At 33.3% G+C, this 20,644-nt stretch overlaps 1 protein-coding gene and 1 pseudogene across 1 annotated transcript; both read left to right on the plus strand.

Moving 5' to 3' along the window:
• Positions 1-10,570: 10,570 nt before the first annotated feature.
• LOC120126677 (serine carboxypeptidase-like 2) lies at positions 10,571-13,536 on the plus strand. Its single transcript, XM_039144798.1, has 14 exons — positions 10,571-10,817; positions 10,919-11,055; positions 11,168-11,244; positions 11,339-11,461; positions 11,599-11,701; positions 11,792-11,829; positions 11,930-12,031; positions 12,191-12,277; positions 12,392-12,538; positions 12,624-12,695; positions 12,780-12,898; positions 12,976-13,089; positions 13,172-13,217; positions 13,302-13,536. The coding sequence occupies exons 1-14, from the start codon at positions 10,603-10,605 to the stop codon at positions 13,383-13,385; spliced, it is 1,464 nt and encodes a 487-aa protein (XP_039000729.1). The 5' UTR covers positions 10,571-10,602; the 3' UTR covers positions 13,386-13,536.
• Positions 13,537-14,574: 1,038 nt separating this feature from the next.
• Positions 14,575-19,717, plus strand: LOC120126661 (annotated as a pseudogene).
• Positions 19,718-20,644: the final 927 nt, after the last annotated feature.

The raw sequence follows: 20,644 nt of genomic DNA on the forward strand, positions 1-20,644 counted from the left end.
AAATATCGCAATAAAGTTTATATTGAGAATTGGAAGTTGAATTTGACTTGTCCCTAACTTGATTAAGAGATATGAAGGGTTAGAATTAGAATTATATCATATGGGAATTTGAGTGAAATTCTTAAATTCTATGTGGAGGAATGGATTTTGAAGTGTAAGAGATATTGAATGGGTATTAATTAGTTTAAATAAGTGTATAAGTGTTAAGAACATGAAAGGGGATGAAAGATGAAGCATTTGAGTTATTTTGAGTAGATTTTCGGGATTTAAAATGAATTCTGAGCTATGTGCATCGATGCACATTCATGGTGCACCGATGCATCAAGGGTAAAACACTAGAAATTGTTCAATGCGTATCGATGCACAGGAAGTGCATCGATGCACATATTAAAATGGAAATATCGAATACAATTGGTGCATCGATACAACCCCTTAAAATGAAAACATCGAATGTGATTTGTGCATCGATGCACGTGCTAAAGAATGCATCGATGCACTGTTGAATGCATGGATGCACTTTAAGGGAAATAGAAATAAACCTTTCTTTTGGTCTAAGAAATGATATATTAGATTGTATTAATTGGATACTGATATGTATCAATGTATTATTATGTAGATATTGAACGTGACTTTGCTTCAAAGTAATCGAAGGGTTAGAATTGATTCAATTCAAACAAGGCTAAGGTGAGTGCATATGCATAACATGATTATGTTAGTATATTCAGTTCTAGACTTGCGATAAGTCTAGATTTAATATATTGATACATTATTCATTAAATATTATTAAAGATGATATGAATTTATACCATATGCATTATGGGATATACTATGCGGATTGTGGTAAGTCTATTTTCCAGATTAGAGTTTATATATGAATGTATGTGTCATATGGGATTGAATGAGTTACGGGATATCTATATTAGGTATATGAAGTGTGTGTGATGTGTTTGTTATGGTTTATATGTATGAATGAGCAGATGTATTGACATGTTACAGTATATATATATTATATGAGTTGTGTAAATAGGTAGATAAATGTGTTAAATATGTGAAATAATTAAAATGATCAATATGATTTCATAAGAATATGAAATAAGAAGTATGGAAAGAACATAAGAAAGAATATGAAATATATAGCATATGAATATGAAATCATATGAGGGGTGACATGAATTATATGAAAAATAAACTACGTGATTACAAATATATGAAAATATGCTAGTGTGATGGGACCTAGGAACTAGTATACGTGATATATATATATATATATATATATATTTATATAAGTTATTGGATGAAAAATGAACAAGAGATGAAGGATAATACTATAAGAGTATGATAAAAACATAAATGTTGACATGTATGTGTGTATGTATGTAATGGTTATATGAAAAGGTATATGTGATAAGATGATCATAGGAACATGTGATAAAGAGCTATAGAAAAAGAAAAATGTGATATGATGTGTGAATATGTAATAAGGTAAAAGATAATACCCATGATATGAGTTATGAGAACTGTAGGTATAGTTGGCATGCCAAGAGTCAAAGAACTACCTATGTCTTTCGAGACATATAGACAGTATACCTATGTTCTAAGGAACATATGGATAGTTTACCTAGGTTTTTCGGGACCTATGGATAGTTACTGAGGATCTTTATGACCTATGGATAGTTATCGTGGATCTTTATGACCTCTGGATAGTTACCGATGATCTTTATGACCTCTGGATAGGTCATTCGGGACATTCATTGAGCTGTGGTGACAGCATACGTGTGCACAACCTCATAATACTCGTATACCTTGGGTTCTCAATAGTGTATATGGGCTTAAACATGACATAACGAGGATGCATATAATTGTATCTTAATATGGTATTATTATGATTTATATTATCTCATATGTGGTATAATAAATGATGGTATGATAGTATAATTTCGTTTAGATAGTAGACAACATGTTTATATTTTTAGTAATTCTTTATTATGTAATTATGCCTCACTAAGTTTATGACTTAGCGTGTAAGTGTTTTTACACGTAGGTTCCGAAGAGCAAGAGAATCAAGAATAGGAATTTGCAGATCAACATATCTCCACTCAGCGATCAGATCAGAAGTAAAGTCACAGTATGTATTTTGTTGTATGTAGTGTGTTGGCATGTAAGAAAGTGTTAGTTACAAATGCTCTGATTAGTTTTGTCTTGTTTTGGTTAACCCGTGTACAGTGACAATGTTATTTTAATAAAAGTTTTAAATTTCATTGGTTTTCGTCAAAAGTTTAAAGTTTGAAAAGTCAATGTGACACCTCAGACTTGTATCCGGGTCGGATACGGATTGAGGGTGTTACATTTAATGGTATCAGAGCTACGGTTTAGTCGATTCTCGGCATAAACCGGAGTCCATAGTGTCTTAAAAAGTGTCAATGCCAACACAATAGTAAGAACTTCTGATATGATACGAGTAATGAGTATGTTGTTTAGCTGATAGAAATATTTGGTTATCTCTTATTAGATGTCCTGACAAGATAGCTCTCGGGGTGAAGCGAGAGATGATAGATTAGCTAAAAGTAGTAATTCACCTACCCTGGCCAGGCAAGGTGAAGGACAGACACCCTCTGGAGTGCCTGTACAAGATCAAAATGTATTCTTCAGGACGTTGGGCACTATTTTGACACGTTTCCAAACTCCTACATCCTCAACGCAGATGATTAATGTAGCCAAAGAGTTAAAGGGATTAGGAGCTCCAGAGTTCAAAAGTGAAGCCGAAGAAGGTCCTGTTGTTACGGACCTTTGGCTTAATGATGTAAAGATCATGTTAGAGGGACTCTACTGCTTTGATATGGAGAAACTAGATGGGATGGTCTCTTTGCTCCGTAGGCAAGCGAGAATCTGGTGGACGAATGTTATTCATAGGATACCAAATGATTAGATAACATGGTATTTGTTTTTAGAAGAGTTTAAGCACAAGTATATAGGAGATAAGTTTATCAGGGAAATGAAGCAAGAATTCTTGAATTTGAAAATTACTGAATCGCACTATGTATGAATATGAGTATGAATTCAACAAGTTAAGTCGATTCGTGGCCGAATTGATTCGGACAGAGAAAGAAGCATGTGAGTGGTTTGTTGAAGGACTACGACCAAGGCTAAAAGAGATGTTGATTGTATTGAACATGTCCTTGTTTTAGGAAGTAGTAAATCGTGCTAAAGCTTTAGAAAGAACTCAGAATGAGCGGTTTGGGGATTAGAAAACTCAATCTTCTAAAAGAACGGAGGGCTTTATCGAGCTCTGTATCACCCAAGAGAGGTAGAGATTCTGGGTTCCAATACCAAGTAAGGTCTGAATTAGTGGTATCCTCTGTTAGAGAATCAAATCAGATGAGATCTAGACAGAATCAATTAGGAAAGTTTGGTGATGGAAGAGCACAACAGAGACACTGTCAGATTTGTGGGAGATATCATGGTGGGGCATGTAGAGTTGAATCTGGAGCCTGTTTCCGATGTGGGGAAATAGGATATTTAATGAGAGATTGTCCATTGGGGACAGGAGAGCCTGTGCAGTCGGAGCGATCTGCTTCGTTAACCCATAGAAGACGGGGTAGAGGTAGAGGAAGAAATCAGACAGAATTTTCTACTCAACAGGAAATACGCTCTACGACTAGAGTATATAATCTCAATATCAGTGAAGACAGTGAGGATCCAGAGATAATAGCAGGTATCTTCTATTGTACAGTAAATGCTTTATGATATTAGTTGATCTGAGCTTGTATAACCATATATGAGTAGAGAATGGGTAAGAGAATTGAGAATTTAGTTATAAGTCATTTGTAGAAATAGTGTAGTGCAATTCCATTAAGGTACAATGCTAAAGTAAACAATATATATTAGAAGTGTTCCATTCGAATTCAGGGAATTTAATTATCTGTTAATCTAATGGAGATATTCCTTAAGGGATAAGTAAGGAGATAGTGATTTATAAAGGAGTATATATATATAGGGAATTAAATGAAAAAGGGGTGTAAAGTGTGAATTATAAGTTGATATGGGGTAAGGAAATTGTAGATAGTGTTATGAAAAGATTGTTTGATTTCGTAAAGTATACGTTTAATAATATTTGAAGAGGTTTAGGGTTGTGTTCTGAGTTATAGAATGATGGAATAAGAGATTGGGTATGGCTATAAGGTAATTAGAAATGGATTGGGTTCTTTGGGAAGTGAAAGCAAATCATTGATTACAAATTGCAATGGTATAAAGTAGAGAAAGGAGCATGAGAACATTGAAAGATATGTTCTTATCGGTATGTGTAATGAAAATTCGAGGACGAATTTTCTTAAAAGGATGGGAGATTTATAACATCCTCAATACTGGGTTAGTGTCTAAATTGTAAGGTTTTAAAATTTGGTGATTTAAATTAGAATAATTGAGTGGTTTAAAGACTTATATGAGAAATTAGGTGTAAGATCAAATTGAAAAGAATGAGGAATGAAAGGATAGTATGGTCATTTGTAAAAAAAAATAATAATATATGGTATATATAGATACACGTGGAAGGAAGAAAACAAAGTTTAGAGGTTTCCAGAGTTCTTTTTTTTTCTTCTTTTTCTTCACGTGTGAAGCCAAGCAAAGGTGAGTTTTCTCTTGAGCTGATTATGTTCTGAAATTTAAGTTTAGTTTTGATTATTAGATGCTAAGTAAGATTAAGGAAAGCTTAATTTGCTTTAAAACAACAAGATGAAGAGTTTAGGAGGATTTAAAGATTTGGAGTTTTTGAATGAAATATCGAAATAAAGTTTATATTGAGAATTGGAAGTTGAATTTAACTTGTCCCTAACTTGATTAAGGGATATGAAGGGTTAGAATCAGAATTATATCATATGGGAATTTGAGTGAAATTCTTAAATTCTATGTGGAGGAATGGATTTTGAAGTGTAAGAGATATTGAATGGGTATTAATTAGTTTAAATAAGTGTATAAGAGTTAAGAACATGAAAGGAGATGAAACATGAAGCATTTGAGTTGTTTTGAGTAGATTTTCGGGATTTAAAATGAATTCTGAGCTATGTGCACCGATGCATCAAGGGTAAATCTCTAGAAATTGTTCAGTGTGTATCGATGCACAGAAAGTGCATCGATGCACCTATTAAAATGGAAACATCGAATGCAATTGGTGCATCGATGCATAAGGAGTGCATCGATGCATCCCCTTAAAATGAAAACATCGAAGGTGATTTGTGCATCGATGCATGGGTACTGCATCGATGCACAAGCTAAAGAATGCATCGATGCACTGTTGAATGCATCGATGCACTTCAAGGGAAATAGAAATAAACATTTCTTTTGGTCTAAGAAATGATAGATTAGAGTATATTAATTGGATACTGATATGTATCAATGTATTATTATGTAGATATTGAACGTGACTTTGCTTCAAAGTAATCGAAGGGTTAGAATTGATTCAATTCAAACAAGGCTAAGGTGAGTGCATATGCATAACATGATTATGTTAGTATATTCAGTTATAGACTTGTGATAAGTCTAGATTTAATATCTTGATACATGATTCATTCAATATTATTAAAGATGATATGAATTCATACCATATGCATTATGGGATATACTATGCAGATTGTGGTAAGTCTATTTTCCAGATTAGAGCTTATATATGAATGTATGTGTCATATGGGATTGAATGAGTTACGTGATATCTATATTAGGTATATGAAGTGTGTGTGATGTGTTTGTTATGGTTTATATGTATGAATGAGCAGATGTATTGACATGTTACAGTATATATATATTATATGAGTTGTGTAAATAGGTAGATAAATGTGTTAAATATGTGAAATAATTAAAATGATCAATATGATTTTATAAGAATATGAAATAAGAAGTATGGAAAGAACATAAGAAAGAATATGAAATATATATAATATGAATCATATGAGGGGTGACATGAATTATATGAAAAATAAACTACGTGATTACAAATATATGAAAATATGCTAGTGTGATAGGACCCAGGAACTAGTATACGTGATATATATATATATATATATATATATATATATATATATATATATATATATATAAAGTTATTGGATGAAAAAAAGAACAAGAGATGAAGGATAATACTTTAAGAGTATGATAAAAACATAAATGATGACATGTATGTGTGTATGTATGTAATGGTTATATGAAAAGGTATATGTGATAAGATGATAATAGGAACATGTGATAAAGAGCTATAGAAAAAGAAAAATGTGATATGATGTGTGAATATGTAATAAGGTAAAAGATAATGCCCATGATATGAGTTATGAGAACTGTAGGTATAGTTGGCATGCCAAGAGTCAAAGAACTACCTATGTCTTTCGAGACATATGGACAGTATACCTATGTTCTAAGGAACATATGGATAGTTTACCTAGGTTCTTCGGGACCTATGGATATTTACCGAGGATCTTTATGACCTATGGATAGTTACCGAGGATCTTTATGACCTCTGAATAGTTACCGAGGATCTTTATGACCTCTGGATAGGTCATTCGGGACATTCATTGAGCTATGGTGATAGCATACGTGTGCACAACCTTATAATACTCGTATACCTTGGGTTCTCAATAGTGTATATGGGCTTAAACAGGACATAACGAGGATGTATATAATTATATCTTAATATGGTATTATTATGATTTATATTGTCTCATATGTGGTATAATAAATGATGGTATGATAGTATAATTGCGGTTGGATAGTAGACATCATGTTTATATTTTTAGTAATTCTTTATTATGTAATTATGCCTCACTAAGTCTATGACTTAGCGTGTAAGTGTTTTTACACGTAGGTTCCGAAGAGCAAGAGAATCAAGAATAGGAATTTGCAGATCAACATATCTTCATTCAGCGATCAGATCAGAAGTAAAGTCACAATATGTATTTTGTTGTATGTAGTGTGTTGGCATGTAAGAATAGTGTTAGTTACAAATGCTCTTATTAGTTTTGTCTTGTTTTGGTTAACTCGTGTACAGTGACAATGTTATTTTAATAAAAGTTTTAAATTTCATTGGTTTTCGTCAAAAGTTTAAAGTTTGAAAAGTCAATGTGACACCTCAGACTTGTATCCGGGTCGGATACGGGTTGAGGGTGTTACACACAAGTAATTGGCGCTCATCATTCTTCTTGAATCTTCCATGATAGTTAGCAGCAGTGTGTCGGATACAATACCAATGTTGGACATAGGGTGGTTGCCACATTGGACCCAAAGAATCCATTGATGCTTTTATCCCGGCTCTGCGATCTAAAATGACACATATTTTTCCCTCGTGATAATATATAAGCTTAAGTTTCTGAGGAAAAAACCCAAGAATTTGTATCTTTTCTTTTAACAAGGGTAAAAACAACTGGAAGAAATTTGCGATTACCATCTTGGACAACTGTCAATAGTAAAACTTACTTGTATTTTCCATACAAGAATGTCATGTCAATTTGGACCACGGGCTTGCAGTATTTCACAACATTAATGCATTGTGGGTAAGTCCAAAAAAGTCGGTAGAATTAGCATCGATCGCGAATCACTCGATCATTGTGGTAAACATGGCAAGTTTCGAAGTCGATAATTGTCCCATGATTCAATATGTGCACTACCCTAAACAAACTTGGTAGTTCGTTGTAAGATGCATCCCATTTGCCGTGAAGTTTTTTAATGTCATTATGCTTTGTCTTCCATACTTTCTTGTATGAGACGGTATACCCATACTGTGATTGTATAGCTGAAATCAGCACCGCAATAGCTATAAGGGAGTTTGCTTTTACCATGAGCATGATGGCTTGGTAGATAATACCAGAGTCCAAGTTGGGATGATCCTGGTAGATCCCTCCAGCACAGTATGTGTGAAGACTGTTGTATATCATTACTTCTCATATATTGTTTTTCCTCTTCCTCTTTGATACGTGAACCATCCAATTGCATCTGTTATCACGTTGGACACAGTGGCATATATACTTTTTGGTGGTAGAACGGTCGACTCTGGACTGAAAAAATTACGAATGTTGTAATTCTTAATTGCCATCATCGTTTCTTCTTTGCATGGAAACACCATTCCTTTATATAACTCACAATCATTGACTGAAGAGTTAAATTTGTAGTCACCAACATTAGGCATATCCATAAATTCTGGTCTGTACATTGCACCATAATTAGCTTCATACATATGTGTTGGAGGTTCGGTGTGTACTGTATTTTTGGGAACTTCATCTACATCATCATCATCGAAGTCCATGTTGAATTACGGTGATTCTGGCTGAACGAATAATCTAGTCTCAACACCATTCACACTTGGCTCACGAAGAGGTTCCTCTGGTAGAGATGAGGGTTCCTCTACAATGTCGACATTTAGGTCGAACAAGCTGGTAGTTGCATGTCTTTCCCTTGAACTTGAAGGCATATCGACATTGAGGTCGAAGAAGCTCGCAGTTGAATGTCTCCCTTAGAGCTTGAAGGCATCGTGTCAAATGGGTACTTCACAGATTGTTGCGTCGAGGGTATCTCCATATTCAAGTTAAAGAAATTGGCAGATGAATGACTTCCCCTTGAACTGGACGCGATGTTGTCATACGGATTGTTTGTGGAGCCACCTCGGTACAGATCATAAGAAGTTGTTGATGAATGTCTCCCTATTGAACTTGATGGGATGACACCATGATGTGGATTTCTCATTAACGAGTTAAAATCATTACATATTACTTGAGTTGGGCTGTCAACTTAATTAACTTGTTGAGTCAGCCCATAGTGGGAGCATAATGACATACCACAAACATCACACACTTTAATAAATTTTGCATACATCTGTATATTGGTGTCTAATTAATGATTTTAAGAATCAACCATAATAGCAACATCGTTTTCGTTGGATAATTTGAAAGATGTATAAAATTAACGAAAATACTGCGGTTGAAAATCTGTACTGAAGTGAGGATAATATTTTAGTACTTCCAACATGAACCTTTATTAAAAATTTTGTTATCAGCTTCTCAAGAGTTATGTTTCTCTTGAATGATATTCTGACAGAATGATTTGATGTGAAGACGACGCCAGTTTCATCTTCCCAAATTTCTCCATCATAGTAAATAATAGTTGAAATACGCATCATTTTGAGAGTTTGAAAGGTTGAGAGTCTTATATCTTCAAAAATAATAGCTGAAATACGCCTAATTAAAGTAATAGTATATGAATTAAAATATAAACTAATCAACAAATTTTTAAAAAAATTTACAATAATTTAAATAATATAATTTTATATTGTTACCGTATTGACAAAAATGTCTTGAGGTATGATCCCACTTTCCAATTTTACAACCGAAAAAAATAATACAAAATAATTAGTACAATAATTTTTTCTCAAATAATCATATATAAAATAAATATAATATAATAAAAAATAATTTTACATTACAATAAAAATAGAAGGAATTGATGAAGCAAAAATTGAAGGAATTGATGAAGTAAAAAATAGAAAGAATTGATTTGATGATGTTTGTATAGAGGGGGTGTTATTTATAGGGGAGGGGAGGGTTTAAAGGCCAAGCTGCTTGGGTGGTACCAATAATGGAAGGTGCGGATGATGATTCGAGCCTTACGTACGCGTGTTAAAAACCCTAAAAAGACACGAATGACAATCCACGCCTATCTTGATGTGACACCAGTTCGGGTAAGACACGAATGACGATCTATGTCTTTTATGATGTGACACCAACTCGGACAGAACCTCGCAAAGGCACGGATGACGATTAACACTTTATTAGAAAAGGTGTTAGATAGATAAAATTAAGAAAAAGAGTGTTGACAGATAATTATTATCTGGGTGATACTTCGATAAAATTACCGATGAAAATGCGATCGTAAAATGTATGTCGCTTTCAATATTAATATAAGTCTTCAGTAGTCGTACATATAAATATTAAATTGAAAATTAATTGTCTTGCTCTTTTCGTAAAGATGATAATGAGGTTGAAAATATTTTCTCGATTGTCCTCAAGTGATCGAAAAATAATTCTCTAAAAACAAAAACAATACATAAAGAATAAACTTAAATTGAGCGCAAAATGAATAAAAAATTAGCGATTATTAAAATAATTAGTTAACATAAAAAATAATTTAATGGTTAATTTTAATAATTTTAATCTCTAATAAGAATAAAAAATAAATACTAATAAAATATTCAATCAATAAGATTATGTCAAATATAAATACACAAACCATATAATTTACACTATCAAACTGTTCCTATCTAATATGTATACTGTTGAAAAATAAAACGAGTAATTTTCCTATAACTAGATTAGTGAGAATACGAAATAAAAGCGAAAAAATAATACCTGAAATTTATAACGGAATTCAACCAATTTTACCTACGTCTCCGGATTGTACAACTTACAAAAAAAAACTCTCTAAACTCTTTAGTAATGAGATAAAAAAAATGATTTAAGATGATTTTGATCCTAAAAAAAATACAATAACTAAAATTATAATATTCTTATTTTCAACAAAAACAATATCGAAATCGGTGATTAATTCTCACCCAAATTTATTGAAAGTTTTTGGCTAATGCTTGACTTTTCAACATATACTTCATACTTAAAGACTTCAGATTTAGCTTTGTTGTTGAGCAGAATAGCTGCAAAGATGTTGGTAAAATATTTGAAGGCTTTATGCGTTTACTTGGTGTTTATAAGGATTTGGTGTAGGCCTGCAATTTCATATTCAGTGGTCACCTCTCTTCCTGGTTTTAATGCTTCACTTCCCTTCAAGCTTGAAACTGGGTAAGCTTCTTACATCCTTCTGCTAATCTGGATGACGTAGAATTGTTTTCTTGAACTCTTAGAACTGATCATAATCAGTTTGGTAATTTAATGTGTCTCAGATACATAGGGGTGGATGATTCGGAGCTTTTCTATTATTTTATTGAATCAGAAAAGAATCCAGCGGAGGATCCTCTCTTGCTGTGGCTCACTGGAGGCCCTGGCTGCACTGGTGCTTCTGGGCTTTTCTTTGAAATAGGTAACGTGACTGTTTGTTTCCACTTGTTATGTCTTAATCCCAGCCCAGGAAAGCCTGCAATTAGTGCATTAATATATGATATGATGATAACTTATAATCTAAATCCATTTAGGTCCCTTGCGTTCTAACATAGTGGAGTACAATGGCAGCTTACCTACTTTTTCTCTGAATCCTTATGCATGGACAAAGGTGAGATCGTTTAGGACTAATTGCTTTGAAGCATACTGCCTCTTATTTCCATTCGCTGATATTTGATTTTTGAACATCATTGATAACTTTATAGGTTTCAAGTATTATCTTCTTAGATGCTCCTGTTGGTACTGGATTCTCTTATTCAAAGACACAGCAAGGTTCCAAGACTGGGGATATGAAACATGCTACTAGTTGTTATAAATTTTTGAGGAAGGTGTACACAAATCTCAACTTCTACCATCTCTTGTACATAAATATACCATATGTTGTTCTTACCGCAAAAACATCAAAAGTTTATCAAGGAAGAAATGTCTTCTCCTTTTATAACCAAGTGTAAGATTTTCTTTTCAGTGGTTGGAGAGCCATCCCAAGCTCATCACCAATCCACTTTATATTGCCGGTGAATCATACTCGGGATTGGTTGTACCTATAATTACTCAAGCAATAGCAGATGGTAGCTACATGTTCATCCCCATAAGACCTGTATTTCATATATAAATTGTTAATCAATGGGGCAATAACCATGTTACTCATTCTGCTTCAGATATTGAAGACATGGGAGTAACAGTATTCAATCTCAAAGTAAGTGCTACTTTGTGACTACTTTCACTTTAAAATTTTCCTTTTACTATACGCGGTTTTAGATTCCGAGATGCTACAACATTTCTAGAAATTTTTGCAGGGTTATTTGCTTGGTAATCCATTAACAGACAGAAAAATTGATTTAAACGCAAGGGTTCCATATTATAATCGTATGGCCCTTATCTCCGATGAACTTTACAAGGTTAAATCCCTTCTTCTAATGCTTCTGATATGGAGTAGCATATAATGATGCCCACTTATATTGAAACTTATAGTTATCTATACCCTTAATTCTAAATGATTATTCAAGAAAATCGTATATATTTATGCTTATGTTCTCGAGAAATTTTTGGCTTTGCAGTCAGCCAAAAGGAATTGTAAAGGAGAATACATAGAAGTAGAAGTCGGTAACAAAAGATGTGCAAATGATCTTCAGGCTATCTCAGAGGTAGAAATGCAACTTAAACTGTTTCTTACAGGTTCATTTTTTTGGTAATGCCTGAAATCTCTCTCTGTGTTGACGAGACATGATTAATAACACTTTTGGCTTTTGCTTTTCTAGTGCATTTCACACATATACTTGAAGCATATCTTGGAGCCTGTATGCTGCCCTTCCATACTTCGAGAAGTGGATGTTTTGGAGAATAACCGAAAATATCTCCTAGAAACTTATGAAAACTCCTGGCCTTCTGAATGTTTTGGGTGTAGCGTAAATCTTCTTTCACTTTATATCTTTCACTCCATAAATGTATATACGTTTAGATAACTGAGCTTCTGATTAATTCATGTTATAGAACTATAATACTTACCTTTTGAAAGTTTGGACAAATGATATCAGTGTCCAGAAAGCACTCCAAGTCAGAATGGTAAGGATTGAAGCTTTACGCCAACAACAGAAACAAGTAATATATCCGAGTTAAAATTAATGTAATGTTGATGTTGAATACAAGGGAACAATCAAAGAATGGTTCAGATGCAACCCAAGCTTGGATTATGACAATGATGTTCAGAGTTCTGTAAGCTATTATCCACGTCTCATTACAAAAGGTTATCGAGGTCTAATATACAGGTTAAACTTTTGCTTGCAAACCGCTCTCTGCTCTCGCCATCCTATTTCTTTTGTGCTGAATCCTAGTTTCTTTACAGCGGCGACCATGACGCAGGGATTCCATATTTGGGAACCGAATCATGGATTAAGTCCTTGAATTTATCCATTGTTGATGATTGGAGGCCATGGTTTGTTGATGGTCAAGTTGGAGGGTAAGCCTTTGACTATAAACAGATCTTGTTTCCCATATGCATAAGAGCTTAAGTATTTTATCTGATGCCTTGGTTCTTACAGATACTCGAGAGAATATGAAAACAAATTCACATTTGCAACTGTAAAGGCAAGACTGCAAATAGTTGTGAATGAAAATGATACTTAATAATTGACAGTGAAAAATACTGTAACGGAGTTTGGGTTTTTGCAGGGAGCAGGTCATACAGTTCCAGAGTACAATCCCAAGGAAAGTTTCGCCATGTTCAATAGATGGATTTCTCAACAGCCTCTGTAATCAACTGCTCCTTCTGAATTCCCATTATTGATATGATTATATGAAAATCATGTCACAATAAGTTAATCACAGCGGGAAACTGTGATCGTAATTATGGTGTAAAAATATGCCTAAAGACATTTTCCTTTATGCAGTTTTTATTTTATTTGCATAAGTAATCTTAGGTTAACACATTCATGAGCATCAATCGTGGATGGAAGTAGGGTAAATATCAGAAGTCAAATTATTTAATTTTAAAAATATAAAATTTATTAAATATTTAAACTCAAAATTTAAGAGATTAAAGTATAATTTACTTATTATTTAAGATCCCAATCTATTTTAATATTTTTTTATCGTCTGCTTAATTTTTTATTAAATCATATTTAAGATAATTGACAGAAACTCACTGAAATAGACGGGGTTTAGCTTAAGAATCATGTCATCCGTTATAATCAAAACACATTTACAAAGTTTTTATTAGTGTAGTTTTCACCTTCTTCCCCGATAATTATAGTGTTCTCAGGAGATAAATAATAACAGAGATAATATTCCCTGTCATCTAACATGACAAAATAGTAACCTGGGAGAAACATAATAGTAATTTTTTATTTTTGTGAACTGGGAGAGACATTTAGGATTGTTTCTGTAATATGTTACAGTTTCAGGGTTGAAGTTAAAAAGGAGACAAAATCGAGGATTAAAATTGTTATTAGCGATATAAAAGATAACGAATTAGACAGTCTCATTAAGAGACAACACTTCGAAATGATTTTTTTGAGATTACAAATTTGATGTTTGGGATGTGACACTTCCTCACCATTAATTGTTATTATCCATATGCATGGACGAAGGCGAGATCGTCTAGGACTAATTGCTTTGAAGCATATTGTAATACTACGCCTCTTATTTCCATTCACTGATATTTGATTTGTGAACACCATTGATAACTTTATAGGTTTCAAGTATTATCTTCTTAGATGCTCCCGTTGGTACTGGATTCTCTTATTCAAAGGCGCCGCAAGGTTTCAAGACTGGAGATATGAAACATGCTATTAGTTGTTATAAATTTTTGATGAAGGTGTACACAAATCTCAACTTCTACCATCTCTTGTACATAAATATACCATATTTTGTTCTTACCGCAAAAACATCAAAAGTTTATCAAGTTAAGGAAGAAATGTCTTCTCCTTTTATAACCAATTAGCGTATGATTTTCTGTTCAGTCGTTGGAGAGCCATCCCAAATTCATCATCCAGTTTATATTTCTGGTGTCTCGGGCTTGGTTGTACCTATAATTACTCAAGCAATAGCAGATGGTAGCTACATGTTCATCCCCATTAGACTTGTAGTTCATATATATTATTAATCAATGGGGAAACAACCAGGTTACTCATTCTGCTTCAGATATTGGATACACAGGCGTAGCAGTCTTCAATCTCAAAGCAAGTGCTCCACTTTGTGACTACTTGGCTACTTGCGCTTCAAAAATTTCTTTTTACTATACGCGGTTTTAGATTCCAAGATGCTACAATATTTCTAACAATTTTTGCAGGGTTATTTGCTTGGAAATCCATTAACAGACAGAAAAAATTGATTTTAACTCAAGGATTCCATATTGTAATCGTATGACACTTATCTCTGATGAACTTTACAAGGTTATTGGACGTAATCCCTTCTTCTAATGCTTTTGATATGGAGTAGCATATAGTGATGACCACGTATATATATATGCTGATGTTATTGAGAATATTTTGGCTTTGCGGTCAGCCAAAAGGAATTGTAAAGGAGAATACATAGAAGTAGAAGTCGGTAACAAACGGTGTGTAAATGATCTTCAGGCTATCTCAGATGTAGAAATGCAACTGAAACTGTTTATTATAGGTTCAATTTTTTGGTAATGCCTGAAATTTCTCTCTATGGACGAGACACGATTAATAACACTTTTGGCTTTTGCTTTACTGGTGTAACGCACACATTAACTTGGTGCAAATCTTGGAGCCTAAATGCCCTTCCGAATTGGCAGAAGTGGATGAGAATAACCGAAAATATCTTTTAGAAACTCATGAACTCTCCTTGCCTCAATTTGGATGTCGCTTAATTCTTCTTGCACTTTATATCTTTCACTCCATAAATGTATATACGTTTAGATGGGTTTTTTTATTATAAATACGTTTAGATGATTGAGCTTCTGATTAATCCATGTTACAGAACTATAATACTTACCTTTTGAAAGTTTGGGCAAACGATATCAGTGTCCAGAAAGCACTCCACGTCAGAATGGTAAGAATTGAAGCTTTACGCCAACAACAGAAACAAGTAACATATCCGAGTTAAAATTAATGTAATGTTGATGTTGAATACCAGAGAGAACAATGAAAGAATGGTTAAGATGTAATCGAAGCTTGGAATTTGACAATGATATTCAGAGTTCTGTAAGCTATTATCTATGTCTCAATACAAAAGGTTATGGAGCTCTAATATTCAGGTTATACTTTTGCTTGCTTACCGCCCTCGGCTCTCGCCATCCTATTTGTTCTGTGCTGAATCTTAGTTTCTTTACAGTGGCGACCATGACGCAATAATTTTATTCTCGGGAACTGAATCATGGATTAAGTCCTTGAATTTATCCATTTTTGATGATTGGAGGCCATGGTTTGTTGATGGTCAAGTTAGAGGGTAGGCCTATGATGCAATAATAGACGTGTTTCTCACTTTTACTTAAGTGGAATTTAACTGAAAGTGTACATTTATTTATATATTCCATCCTTCTTTTCCAGCATATAGTTTTAAACGAAGCAAAAGCGAATCATTGGAGAAAACGACATCAAAGCTTTAAAGGCTGACCAAACTCACCGACACACTTGGGGGGTTGGATGGGTTCGAATTTTGTTTAACACCCACCATACCTACAGATCTTTCACCGAAAATTGAGAAATTATTAGCCCAGTGAGAAAGAAAATTAGATATTGTCCCATAAAGCTCTGAAAACATCACACGAAGTTATAGTTTAGATTTACTCAGAACTAGATTTCAGATACATTTGGTAAGTGGTCCATAATGACTAGTTTTAGCTGCTCTGAAACTTGGAAAAAGCCATTCATTCTCAAAAGTGTTTTTGGCTTCGAATAGCATGTAACTAATATTGAAGAAGATAACGTCAGCTGCAACATCCAAAAAACTCGCCAACTATATCATCAAACTCACCTCTTTTGTCCTGATTTTAACAGCTGGTGGACCATCATTTTTTTGTCCAGCTGCCCATATGTTTCTTCGTACAAAACTGTGAGCAAGCATATTTCTTTAGTGGATCATGGAGTTAACATTACAGCTTTGGAATTGCAATGCATTATATGTTAGAGATGGATTCAATATTTGTAATTTCTTTTAATAATACAACAATACATCCTTTAAGGAGGCTAAAATTACAAAAGGTATGAACGCTGGTTTTTCTTTCTTTTCAACACCTGGAAAATATAATTTCACAACCTCCAGCGGCAGAATTGAATCTGAGTTTTCTGTCGTTGAATCTCTCACTCCCATAGTTTGCAGAAGTGGTTTTGGTCGGAGCAGTGTTAAAATGTAAATTCAAATTTGAGCACCTCTGGCTTTCGAGCTCCGGAACACATTTTGTATCATTTAAAAGGATAGTGCTGTGCATTCAAGAGCCTCACCAGTTTACCAAGCAGAAAAATCTTTAAATTCTCCGGGAGTGGTTTTCCTTTTCTTTGTTACAGAAATTGCTGTTAGATTGGTATCAACAGCAGCTGACTCACTCTGAGAGTGCCTAGCCTTTAATTACATCTTCCTCAGTGAAAGGTTCATCTGTAAGAAGCTCTTTCCAGTTTTTGGTCTTGATGTTCAATTCTTTAATTGCTTGCAATAGGAACAAGAAGGAACAACATCATAGTGCTTTAACACACCAAATATAAGAGGAAAATCTTGATAATAAGCAAAAAAAAAAAATTACCTCATAACAGAACACATTTCCCGTAGTCTTCACAGAAACTATGTGTGTGTACTCGGTAAAAACTTTGTTCAGAACAGGGCAATGATACTCTCCTGCACGAAGTAAGGCACAATTTAATATCCTCGAGGCATCAAAAGTAAACCAAACATGAAAAGACTAAAGAAATCGAAAACAAAGTTATTCTAAAAAATGTAAAATCTAAGATAGAAACAATCAGTATACCAACACAGCTGCACAGAAAACAAGAAACCAGAACAATGTTTATTCAGTCTATTACCAAAATGCAACAATACAATCTAAATGACAACACAGCTGTGCTGTTTCTTTCCCATCTTCGCGACCTCCTATGGGATGATTCAACTGTGTTGGGTGCTAGGGTTTATGATTCGGGGGGGGGGGGGGAATTGGATCGTTTTCTGATTAGAGATTATGGAGGGAGATTTCGACTTTTGACCGTTTTGAGACGGGGAGTCCTGCTGAGTGCCTGCTCCGATGATTACCGACTTTTTGAATTCGCAAAAACAACCCAATTTAAAGCCCCTTAAAACAATCGGGCTTTCTAAACAAATTAGGCTTAACGATAATTGAGGCCTTTAAAATTTTTCTAGAAGAAATTAATGTGATTATTGAATAAAAATAAAAATTATTTTAAATTAAAATTTTAATTTATTAATTCTATTAGAAAAATACTAAAAGCACTATTAGAACATAAAAATATAACATAAAGCTAAAAATGATAAATTATTAAAAACATAAAAAAAGTTATATTTTAAATAAATATATATATACATAATATATGCATATAACATATAATCACAAAGACAAATTAATCATATTCATATGGTGAAATTAACAAAGTCAATATGCTATAGAGAAAAACCAAAAACGTTACTACAAATTTTCATACTGTGTGTATTTATCAATAAAGGTCTCGATCATCAAAAATTAGAAGTAAGGTTTTTCGATTTCTTTTGTTATATCTTGTTTTTTCCTATTATATTATTGATTTGAATTTTTTTTTTGTAAGATTTTAAAAACTTGAGAATTCGAGTTTGTATTTTTTTTCACACAATTTTTTATATCCAAGATTTATAGATTTTTCGTCGAGATTTTATTGTGATTGTGATGGAAAGTTTAAAGGGTTTAAATAAAATATATTTAGGGTTGTGGAGGTTAAATTTCTTAGGATTTAGATTGATTCAAAATATGATTAGCTGGAGATGAGGTTTTTTTCAAAATAGGACCTAGATTAGGGTGATATTAGTAGTTGGATTAGGTAGGTTTTGTTGTTGGTGACAAAGTTCTAATGAGACAGACGGGGACTACAAGTAGAGGAGAAACGGTGCAGATTGGATTCGGGTTGTTTGGGCAATGAGTTGGATTTGAGTTTAGGTTGGGGTTATAAACTTGGGGTAGTTTGGGCCATTTAGAATTTTAAGATAAAGGTTTGAGAAGTAGACTTGGATTAAAGGATTTGAGTCTAAAATGTTTCATCAATAATATGCGTTGAACATTAGTCAATTAACGATTTTTATTTGACATGAGCTATTTGACCATTAAAATATTAAGAAATCAAATAATAAAAAACAACATATGTCAAAGTGATTATTTAAACAAATGTTATAGGGTTAATTTTGACACTATGCATATACTAGATCGCATACTTGTAATTGTCTAGGCCTTCAAATTCAACCATGTTACCCATTTTTTAGGGAAAGAACAAAGCTCTAAAAATATGTTCATTTTGTGTGTCATTAATGTATTTCTAAACTAGTTGTTAGCCTTTAGCTTTCCAATAAGTTCATCTTCATCTTTTGTGTATTGAAAACCTAAAATCATTAAGAACAAGTTATATCTAATCGGTGACACTTTTTCTTTAAAAAGTTAAAGTTAAAGATAGCATATAGTTGAAAGCAAAGTTTACATTTTTTGTTATTAGATAACACAAGAGATATGAAACGTAAAGAGGTGAAAGATAAACAAATTCATTAACTTACTTAAGCAACTTTGGTTGTACCAAATTTTAGGGAGGGACCGAGGGTATTGCAGTGAAATCGCATCCTTTAAAGGTTTTAAATTCTCTTTTATTTTAAATTTTCTCTTTGTACTTTTTATTAATTATCTAATTTCGCACTCCTAAAATTTTTATAACTCTATGCCTCTAAGTTTTTAATATAACTTCTTAAATTCGCACCTTTGATATAGATTTATGGGTCTCTCTGCCAAAGCTTTTTGTTGAATCTATTAACCACTTGCTGCCAAAATGCAGGCTTTGTATTCACTTGATAATAGTGAAAGAAAAGAAGCATCAAAGGTGGAAAATGAGGAAGCAAGGCGAAAGCATGTGGCCTTAGCTCTTTACCACCAAAAGTGCCATCTTTGAAACTACCCTTATATTTTATAATGAGAAAACCAAGAAAAAAAGACAGCAGTCTCAACCACTCAACCCCTTTACTTTCACTTGCACTTCACACTTCCAAGCCTCATTTTAGCCTTTCTTCTTTAAAGCTGAAAGAGATAGTTTCTGAATTTTCTGATCAATATAGTTTTGTGGTCATTTCATTTGAAGATGGCAATAGTGGTTTATGGCTTGGGATTGCTTGTTAACACTCTCTGGGGCATCCAAGAGAGGCGGTTCTCTGCAGCTTATGATGCTGTGAGTTCAGCTGCTACTTCCATTACAATGGCATTTGTTGCCTGCCTTTTGTCCATCCATAGGCATGCAAGACCAGGGATTGGTTTTGGTTTTTACTTCATTTGACCATTCATGTGTGTGTGTGTTATATCAGCATTTTTTTTCATGGTTTCATGTATTTTCTGAGTTACAGTGTGGTTGTTAGGTATGAACTTTTGTTACTATTTAAGTTTATTCTCGTTGGTTCATGCATAGCAAATCCGAAGTTTGAAACGTATAGACTGGTTGTCTTTGCAAATTTAAGATCAAAAGGGAATAGTTTTGCAGAATAATTGATATGTAGTTGACACTTTTTTGTATATGGTTAGACTGGTAGTTAGTTAGATGGACATGTTTTCGGTTCTTTTATTAGGTTTGAAATCTAGAAACCATTGCATTTCGGTTAAAAGCAATCTATCAAGTTTATTATTGTGTCAAAAAAGAATGATGTTTATTTTGACAGTTTTCGTTTGAATTACTGGGTAAATTTTATTTCACTCTATACTATATCCCTACCACATGATTCAGGAAATTAAATTTAAGTTTTAAATATTATATTTATGTTAATATAGGGTAAATGTAATTAATTAATTTCCTTTAAATTGAAAAATAATGATAAACTATACAAGATATAAA

This window comes from Hibiscus syriacus, unplaced genomic scaffold (assembly GCF_006381635.1).
Source record: "Hibiscus syriacus cultivar Baekdansim isolate YM2019G1 unplaced genomic scaffold, ASM638163v2 tig00110461_pilon, whole genome shotgun sequence".
NCBI lineage: Eukaryota > Viridiplantae > Streptophyta > Magnoliopsida > Malvales > Malvaceae > Hibiscus > Hibiscus syriacus.

Excerpts from the sequence above, each read along its gene's own strand:
- LOC120126677 (XM_039144798.1), top strand. The coding sequence starts at position 10,603 with ATGCTTGACTTTTCAACATATACTTCATACTTAAAGACTTCAGATTTA. Across the intron at positions 11,056-11,167 it reads TGGGCTTTTCTTTGAAATAG|GTCCCTTGCGTTCTAACATA; the intron begins GTAACGTGACTG and ends AAATCCATTTAG. Across the intron at positions 12,696-12,779 it reads AAGCACTCCAAGTCAGAATG|GGAACAATCAAAGAATGGTT; the intron begins GTAAGGATTGAA and ends GTTGAATACAAG.